This window comes from Pseudonaja textilis, chromosome 1 (assembly GCF_049901715.1).
Source record: "Pseudonaja textilis isolate UNSWEBS1 chromosome 1, rPseTex1.2, whole genome shotgun sequence".
In the NCBI taxonomy this organism is placed as follows: domain Eukaryota; kingdom Metazoa; phylum Chordata; class Lepidosauria; order Squamata; family Elapidae; genus Pseudonaja; species Pseudonaja textilis.
The window spans coordinates 212,768,034-212,778,196 of record NC_141990.1 but is presented as its reverse complement, the minus strand read 5'-3'; the positions used below and the strand labels follow the sequence as shown (position 1 = coordinate 212,778,196).

The 10,163-nt window shown below is 35.7% G+C and overlaps 1 protein-coding gene across 1 annotated transcript; it reads left to right on the top strand.

The window, feature by feature from the left end:
• Positions 1 to 2,620: 2,620 nt before the first annotated feature.
• LOC113441072 (tetraspanin-6-like) lies at positions 2,621 to 8,248 on the top strand. The gene is made up of 7 exons (XM_026707871.2): positions 2,621 to 2,732; positions 3,851 to 4,039; positions 4,854 to 4,928; positions 5,929 to 6,024; positions 6,966 to 7,115; positions 7,726 to 7,809; positions 8,076 to 8,248. Exons 1-7 carry the CDS (start codon positions 2,640 to 2,642, stop codon positions 8,145 to 8,147), a joined length of 759 nt encoding a protein of 252 aa, XP_026563656.2. The 5' UTR covers positions 2,621 to 2,639; the 3' UTR covers positions 8,148 to 8,248.
• The last annotated feature ends 1,915 nt before the right edge of the window (positions 8,249 to 10,163 follow it).

The window sequence follows — 10,163 nt, the reverse complement described above, 5'->3', positions numbered from 1 at the left end:
CCTGTACTGATTATTATCTATTTCTTTTATTCTGAACATAATTGAAGGTCATTTGGTGGAAGCCAACCATTGAATCCAGAGCTTCTGTAGAATGATAAAACTTGTGCTGTTGTTACCTCACCCAAGCAATAGCCCTCATGTATTTGTCTGCAACAGTGGCACATACAAAGGGCCTAGGCCTACACACATTTCATCATTTGCTCCCTTGTTCTTATTCTGCTTCTTTTGTTCTTCACCAACCACAACCCTGAACATTGGTTATCTGTGCTTCCTCTACTAGTCCAGATAATTTATCTGTATTCTTCCTTAGTGACTGTCCTTCCTCTTCATTCAAATGGCCTCTTCTGCTGTCTTATCTTCCTTTTCTTTATGGAATTGTGAGAGTGCTTTTAATGTTTGCTTTTTTAAGAAGCCCCCACATCTTATTTTTCCCATCAGGTTTTCTGCCACGAAATCAACTTATAATTGTTCTGACTTCATTAAAAGCTACTTTTTGAAGTTCAAGATAATGCATACAATCCCTTCCTCTTAATGCTCTTGCTAGTCTACTTCAGTTAAGTCTTCCCTGTTAATTGTTACAATACAACCTTTCTCAACCTGAATTCCATGAAATTTAGGGTTCCATGAAAGCCAGGTTTGAAAAAAATACCAACGTAATTTACAAATAAAGCTCATGTTGTAAGCTGTAAATATAATAGCTTTTGTGCAGGAGTTCCTGAAATACTATTTCCTCCAGAGTTAAAAGCAAAGTTGAAAAAGGCTGGTATATCATCAAAAACAGTTAATTCTTTTAGGTCTTCATCCCCTGAAGGAGGACGTTGTCTACAAGACAAACCTAGAATTTCCTGTAAAAACCATGCTTCTTTATTCCCAGCAGTAATTTGAGTCCTTAATACTATAATCATTAATACTATAAACTTTTTGAAAGGGTTTGCAATTTGCTTTTGGAAACCACCTTCTGATTCTTTACTTTGATTGGCTGGGGCACAGGAACTATCACCAACAATGGTGATTAATTAATTCATCCACTTAACCCAGATGCTTCCTGCAATATCTTAAAGTTTATTCAGTTTTAGCAGCTGTGGCTTTACTATACTGTGTAACTTGTTCTACTACATCTGTTCATTTTAAACAATTATATTCTTTGACTTTTACGCCCCAGCATAGGAATCTTCCACTATGTCTCCATTATATTATTTTATATTTTGCTTTCCTGTACTAAGAATTACAGCTCTCTTGTTTAATTTTTGAAATATAAACATTAGTATGTGGAGAACAAAAATCTTGATGAATCAATATATTTTTAACTTTTCTTTTTCTACTGAGTGGATTGTCTCCATTACTGCAACATTCCCATTACCAACTACAATACCTAAGCTTTATCTTAACTTTTCAGTTACAGATTTTCATTTTAGTTAAAGATTCATTTGAAAGGCCTCATGATAAAATTCTCCATATTTCAGCTGAGCCATTTTTCACCCGCCTTCATGAGGTGTTTATTCTGGGCCATAATTCAGACAATGAATCCAAAATCCAAATCCTGCCAACATGATTTACATAACCAATCATCCCTCTTCTTTTTTTCCTTGTCTTCCCTTGTAAATGAAGATCATCCTTCAAGTTTCTTGAGCTTCCTTCCTGGCTGCAAAATTTAAGGCGATCCACAGTTGGAGTTTGCAATATTTTTGTCCTTCTGTGGATTAGCAGTAAGGAACAAATGTGTATGGATTTAATCATCCTTGGCTGTCTAATCCTGATCCATGCCCCAGGCAGGCAACACACTTCATAACTACATAGGTGAGCCTGGTCAGCACTCATCATATCAGTTCTTATATAGCAGGGGTCTCCAAACTTAGCTGGCTGGGTCTCCAAGCATAGCTGGCTGGAGAATTCTGGGAGTTGAAGTCCACAAGTCTTAAAGTTGCCAAGTTTGGAGACCTCTGTTATACAGTATTCACATATAGCAATGAGCTTGGTTGTCTACTTTTGGTTTTCTACTTGCAGGGCACAACTGTTTCTCCTGAGTTCCACAGGAATCAATTGTCTGCTGTCTTATATTGTATCTTTTTGTTCCACTCAATGGCCCAGAGCCAGTCTCTTCTGCAGAACACACTGAACCACAAATTAACTAACTACAGTTTAATTTAGAACATCCTGCAAACCCATTTACTGATTCTAAGCAAGAATTCATGGTACATGCATAGATTTGCTCTTCCTGGTAGACTGTTCAGCATCTGCTGTCTGGGATACTTATTTTTTTGTACACTTTGCATAAGAATAAGAACACTAGATAGGAAAAAAAACCAATTGTATATGCATGTATATAATATATACATATACCCTAAATAAACACACACATACAGGCTGCTATGGTAAAACAGCACAGTGCTCCTGAAATAACTTGCTCTATATGAAAGTTATTTCAGGAACAGTTGGCTACAATAACCTAACATCCTGATTATGGTTTTAGTGAAGCTGCTGAAAGAAAAATGGTTTGAGAACATTATTAAATGTATTCCTTTTTAAGGTGATGTCACAAGCTGTAAATGGAGTTTTTGGTTGAAATTGGGAACATCTGTAACAACTGCAAACATTTATTAGCACAGGGCTATTGATCCTCACCACTAGTCTCAAGCATTATGGAGGTAGCAGGCAAAATGAGAGCAGAAGGAATAATTATATGGGAGTGGTGCATTAAAATTGCTTTATGGCTGACTGTTTTACTTTATTGGGTAAGGTATTGATTGCGTGTGTTTTACATTTGTAAGTGTAGCCTCACTTTGTATCTAGAGTATAAAATGTCACAATTTTTTGGAGACCAACTTCTCAATTCTGTTATGTGTTATAATAGTAGTTATTAGCTGTAATAGGATAACTGGAAATATATTAGTTTAGAAAAATGTTAACAAGATTGTGGTTGTACTGTACTTGTACAACATGCTAAATCATAAAGCAGTGTTTCTAAACCAAAATGGCAAAAATGAATTTTTTCAACTTGCATAATTTAGCAATTATAACTTTTTGTAAGGCCACAAGTTTTTCAAGCTGTAAGATAATTAAATATTTGAAAGCAAATTACATTTTTCAATAAATATAATTGACTTTTAATTTAAAATGCTTTGATTTAAATGTTTGCTTCTTTTTCCTATTATTCATGCTGTTTAATTTTTCAGCCCTAGAATAAATAATATATAATGGTTTGATTTACTTTGTACTAAACATGTGGCTTGTTTCTTATTTCTGAATTTGTATGTTATATATACACAGCTGTGTGTTTTTTAATAAACCCTGTTTAAATTGGTATAGTGTAATGCTTAAAATGGTCTTGAGTATTTTACAAACAGTGGGTGGCTTTGCTATGATCCTTATAGAATATTTTCCTAGAAAAATCCACGAATATCTGCTTTTACTATTTTAGATTTTTTTTCCTTTTAATAATATCATAGCCTGTTTTCTTCTACACTATTGATTTATGTGTGAAATTCTAAACATCCCTCCTGAAACTTTAAAAAAGTAGAGAGCCTGAAATTTGTTATATCATGGCTTGTTTCATATGTACTGTATAATCCATGAACCACAGAATGGATTAGAAAGCAAACCACACAATGACCTACCGGGTAGTTTCTTTAAAGCCTAGCCTTGGTCAGAAAGGGTTAGCTCTACTATGATCTTGGAGCAAATGTCTATGCAAGTAACAATATTTTTCTTATCTATACTACTTTCCCTTGTATGACTTTGAACATCCATGTTACAAATAGCTTGAAATTAATTTGACCAAAATATATTTGCCTTCATGAAGAATAACCTCTACCTATTTTTCTTAATTATGTTTTAACCTCCCAAACTCTAGGTTGCTGGAGGTGTGTTAATAATCACAGGTGTGTGTGTGCAAGTAAAACTCCACAATGCTTTTGTGATACTGAATGAAGCTGCTTCAGGAATAGGTGTGACCATAACAGCTATTGGTGTGCTTATTATCATTCTGTCTGGCTTTGGAGCAATTGCTTTATTCAGATCGAGCAAAGCCATGATCAAAATGGTAAGGGCTATTCAAATATTAAATGCAATACAGAACATGTGTAGAGTTAATTTAATGTCTCTCAGTGTGTTTAAGATTGAACGTCAATTTTGTTTGGAGTTGCTAGATGCCATAGCAATACTTCCTTAAGTTCTGATTCTTTCATAGATCAACTCTTAAGGTAGAACTGGATTAAACCTATTGTAATCCTGAGGTTCTATACGTGGAAACAAGAAATTGTCTCCTGGTGTCAAGAAATTAAGCTATGAATTCTGTATATATAATTGTCCATTCTTGCATAGTAATATATTTTTTATTTGAGTTGACTGTAAACATTGTTCTATTTTGTAAGAAGCTACAATTATGTTAGATGGTTGTATGCCATTTAAATTCCAGTTGTGTTAAATGTGTTGGGGAAAACTATCCAATTATGGTGCTTGTTGGTTTTAGTGCTAATATGCCCCAAAATACATTGGCTTGGAAATGTATGCATATAAAGCAGTCACTATAGAACGAGCCAAGTTTTCCCCATGTATGGTGCTGGTGGCTTGACTTGGACACATTCAGCCTCTCAGTTTCAACTCTTTCTAATGGTGACTTCATTTTGACCTATCTGTGAAGATAAGTGACAGCAATAATGGATGAATGTTGAGTTTGGCTTTGCAGTTGTCCCAGAGTGAAGTTGACATGCCGGGCAGGCTAAGAATTGGACCTCTGAATAAGAGTTGGGGATGGATATAGAAGGGTAAAAATAACAGTGCTGTGTTCTGAAAAGCAATTCTGATAAATTGCTGGCTTTTAAACTAAACTGGTCTCTCTCTTTCTCTCTGACTAGTTCACAGGTTTTCTGGTGGTGTTCTTGATCACTGAAATCCTAATTGTTGCCACTGCCTACGTGTGCAGAGTAAAGGTGAGGTTTGGGGGAGAAGGTTTCAGGTTCAAAACACAAGTCTTTATCTTCAAATTGGAGGGGACATTTTGCTTCTTGAGGTGTGTATTCTCAAAAGGAATGGAGAATTGCCGCAATGAGAACTAATTCTTGATTTCTGATAGCTATCTGTATGTCCAGTACAGCATTCTGAACTTTGCCATTTCCTTAATAAAGGGTGCTTTTTTTTGGTGTTCTCTGTCACTCTAAAATAGAGAAATGGAAAGAGAGGACGTGGGTGACAAGATTTATACAAACAATGATTATCTGGTAGCCTAATATTGTATGCTCAGTTATCTCCCAAATCACTCTGGCAGAGGAGGTAACTACAATGGAGCAGAGTTTGATGTGTAATTTAATATTCAACTGATTATGCTCAAAAAATATAAAACAATCTGGTGGGGGGCAGTGTAAATTGGCTGCTTTTTCCTATACAGTTGAGTACCCAAACGTTGAAGAGCAATTGACCAGAAACAAGCTATCTTACAAGGAACACCACTGCCAATCATGTCAGGATAGTGTTCATAATTGGCAGATAAAAGACATCTTGTAACACTATTTGATTTCAGAGGAAGTGATCATCTTCTCTTCCAAATAATTAGTAATAATTGGTTAACCTAAAATATAAATGGCTTTTCATTGCTATTAGTGGTACAATTTTACAGATTCACACCAAAAGGAGTCTAAACAAGGTCAGTTGTAAGCATAGAAAAGATTTTGAAAAGTCATATGTTCTGAATGTCCAAGAATCATTTTCTTTCGTACCCAACAACTGAGAAAAGGTGGGGTGGGGAGTAATATTTAGTAATTTCAATTTTAACAATGTTTAATTCATGCTTCCCCATACTATAGTATTAAACTCCCAAATGTTTGGGGAGCTAGAACAGGAGAATAATAATTCTCTATTAAATCAACTTGTCTCAGCTTAAACTTCCAATACAACCTGTGCAATAGTAATTTGCTTTATCCTGTATCTGCACAGCTACAGCAGACTGTATCCAAAGATTTAATGAAGATTCTGAACAAGTATGAGAAGAACAGGCAGGCCACCAAGAGGGTGGATATTCTCCAGGCAGAGGTAAAAGAAAGCTTCCCTGCCCCCCCGGGGGGGGGCTATTTACTAGAGCCCTACTTTAAGACAAAAATTGGTAGCATGAATTCTCACTTGCATTAGAGGAACAGCTATAGAAATTACATACCTATTCTAGTAAATAGGCTCAAACCTTTAGAATCGGTGTTGCTTCCGTTTTGTTGTTTTACAATTTAAAAGTTTGAACTAACACAGTTTGGTTAGACTACTGATCTGTATCGAGGAAGGGTTTATAGAATCCCTCTGGGCTAAACTGGAGCTAACTGGCATGTAGCTCATTGCCCTTGGTCTCAAAGCATGCTTTCCAACTCGGTTAAAGGTTCAATATATTCTGCAGCCAGGTAATTATTGGGTAATGTTCAAAGGGAATGTTCAAATAGAATTGCTCCAAGTAAATCACCTCTGTGGATTTTTTTTTTCATGCCTGTAGATACATAGGGAAAATGACATGGGCACCCCTAATATGAATCTGACCTCAGCTGCATCTAAGAAAATGTCTAAGAAAATGAGAGTGTTCCAGAACTGCAAAGCCTTTTGGAATTCTGTCCAAGATGACCGTTTCCCATTTATCTACTGTGGATGTCTAGATTATTTACTGATCTGTTGTTGAGGCAATGTAAACCAATATTTTCATGATTCCAGAAGACATTGTAAATATTTAGCGAGGATGATACCTTTCTTATAGGAAAAACTTGGAATGGTGTACAATTCCAAAATCTAACATTAGGGAAACAAAGAAAGGAAACTACCATCTATGATCTGCGTTGATTCCATCCTATCTTCATCTTTCCACTTTCAAGAACTTTGAAGAAAGATGTATGGCTAGACTGAGCAGAAAATCTCTGCACTCACTTAAGGGAGTGAAGCTACTGATTCATGAAACTGTATTTTCTGTTACCAGATCACATGCTTTTTCCTCTCTACTGTAGTATCAATGCTGTGGTGTGAAGAACTATACAGACTGGCAAAATACAACCTTTGGACTGCGCTTCTCATCTGTCCCCAAAAGCTGCTGCAAAGTGCCCGTGGAAAGCTGTGTTACTGATCTAAATGAAGATATAATTGGCATCAATCAGGAGGTAAAATTCCATATTGCCACCCCCCCCCACTTTTTTGTTAAAGGGTGCATTTGAATCTAAAGTGCTTTAAAGTTGGCTACAGTTCTTACCGGGAATATATTGTTAAATAGATTAAGTAAAGAACCTTGTTGTTCAGAATGATTCCTTCCTAGTTGCTACATCTGTATCAAAGGTCTTCAAACTTGGTAAGTTTAACTTATGGACTTCAACTCCCAGAATCCCTGAGCTAACATGACTGGAGGAGGAATTCTGGGAGTTGAAGTCCACAAGTCTTAAAACTGTCAAGTTTGAAGACCCCTGATCTGCATAGTGATGATAGAATCTAACTCATGGCATATTTTGGTTTTAAGTGGATTCTTTTGCTAACTCTCCTACCCGCTCTGATTAGAACTAGTCATTGAGAAAGGAATAGAACCACTGTAAAACTGTTTCCTCAATCCCAAAGAAGCATAACTTCTAACATTTATAATCTTATGCCTGTAGGTTGTCCCTCATTCTCTCTCTGAGCTCTCTGATGGTTTTAATTGTTGGCTGAATTTAGTTTGATTAGCTTTTACAAAATATCCATTGCAATTATTACAATGCACACCACCACCCCTTTCTTTCTCAGGGCTGCCTTCTAAAACTAAACACCTGGACTGAAAGAAACATTTCTGCATTGGGGGGACTTGCTATTCTTACAGTATTTGGTCAGGTAAGCATAAAAGGCTTAAATAAAGGACTAGAGTAGTAGCATTTGGTGCTTGTTTGGAGAGACAAATCAGAATGCCTAGACTTTTAAAGTAAAAACAAAACATTTGGGATCCTTAACATAGTTTCTCTTCTACAGTAGCTCTATCATGCTACTGCTTTCAGAGCTTAGAGCTAAATGTCATCTACTGTAACAGGTCTGTTTCATTTTCCTACTCTCCACATGTCAGAATTAAATCACTTTCTGCATGTTCTTTACTTTCTTGTCAGGTAACTGGGATCCTGCTTTGCTATATTCTGCTGAAAATAATAAACAAAGACTGTGAGAAAATTGAAGCTTAAGAAGCCAGCATTCATTTTGTGACTGCAGAATTGAATTGAAATTGAAATACAATGCTTTTTTTTGTCTTGCCAAATATGAAGTGCACCAAATAAAATGTTCTAAAACACAATTGTTGCTTTGGTATTACTCTTCACTCCTATTATCATGGCCCCTCTGTATTCTGCCTTGTTAACTAAGGCAATCTGTAAATATTTAAGTTGCTAAAATGTTGAGATCTTACTTCACATAGGACATCCCACTCAAATTTCCATGTAGATACAGTAACTCTTGTATTCAGTGGGGTATTTATAGGATAACAGTCTTTAAAAAAGAAGTGGGGGTTTAATATACTAAGACAACTAGGGTGTATAATAATTAGCAAGACAAAGCCTGGTTGGTTAGGTAAATGAATGTACAAGTATTACTTAGCAGGGCACTTACAAAGAACTGTGCTAGTCATATAAATAGCATGGGACCATGAAAGATAGTAACAAACTAAGAAGTAAAGTCAAGCTCACTTCCTGAAAATGTACACAGAGAACAGCCATGCAATTTTCTAGGAATAAAATAGAAATTTACCATCTCAAAAATTTCAGCGATGGCAATCTAGCCTACAACACTTGTCTTTTAGGCTTATGTCTACTTAGCTTTCTAGATCAATCAAAGTTGATCAGATGTGGCATCAACTGCTTCACTAATGTAAACAGAATAAGCAAAATAATATTGATACATAATTTATACAATTTTTAGATAACACCAAACTACAGTGATATTTTTGATGATAATCTACCGCTTCCAGTATGGAATAAATTAATAAGCAACCCCCTCACCAAAAGCCAAGTACAATGCAATATGTAAATAGTACACAAAGGATATCTAAACTCATTCTTGTAATATAGTGCAGATGCTTAAATTTAGAGTAAACATAAAGGCATTCATTCTCCTTTGTAGAAACAAGGTCAGCTATCTCTCATATTAATCTCTCTGAAATTAAGCCAGGCTCCTTAAAATGACTTGGCTCATAAATTCTACTTTTGACCTTCAAAGGAAACTTTCAAATCACTTGCTCATTTCACTCGTTTTCTCTTTTCTATCATTACTTTTCTGGGTAGAAATTCCAAAGCCAGACTATTAGAAAATATCTGTACTAATATCCCACAAAAAGAATTGCATCTGCTGTAGAATTTCCTTTATGGAGCTAAAATATTAGCATTTCTCCTTCCTGGCCTCCTGGAAAATATTCATTTGTTATAAGTATTTGAAGGAGTCTGCTCAATCTGCAAATTATCTGCTAATGAACTCTGAGGGAGAGGGAATCTGTTTTGTTATAGCAACAATTTGAAAATATTGGAGTAAAGCAATGTATGTGATTGCTTGTATATATTGTAATGATGTATATATGAGTGAGAGGGAGATATTGAATAAAAGTGTTTTCAGAGAAGGCAAAGCACTGAAGAGATTGGTGGCAATCCCATGGATTGTGAACTGCAAACACAAGTTAATGAAGGTGTGCTAAGTTCTGAATTTCTATATTTAGCACCGAAAATCCAGGTGGAATTGTCTGACATTTTAGTATTCAGAGGAAGAGCCCATTGTGACTGTTTCTAAGAAAGTGATACAATTATGGCTGATGCTAGTGAAATATTTGTTGAAGGTGATTTTCGTTAAGTAGGATGGTGTTTCTGGGCATAGAAGTAGATTAGGCATCCATGAGCAAAGTTGGAAGTAATTACACTTCAAGCTGTCAAGACGACATTTTCTTCTATTAAGAATTAGTGAAACTACAATTGTTTAAATCACCAGTCAGGAGTAACTGGGAAATTACCAACCTATCAGTATAATGGCCATACTGGATGAAGGCATCTAAACAGATGAGCAAGCAGCACATTTATCAGTGCTTAGATAAGGATGCTACAATTAACAGGAGACAACATGGGTTTGTTTTCTATCCATCCATCCACCCACCCATCATCTATCACCATCATCTATATCCTATCTATTTCTATCACTCTATTATTTCTATAAATAACTGGAAG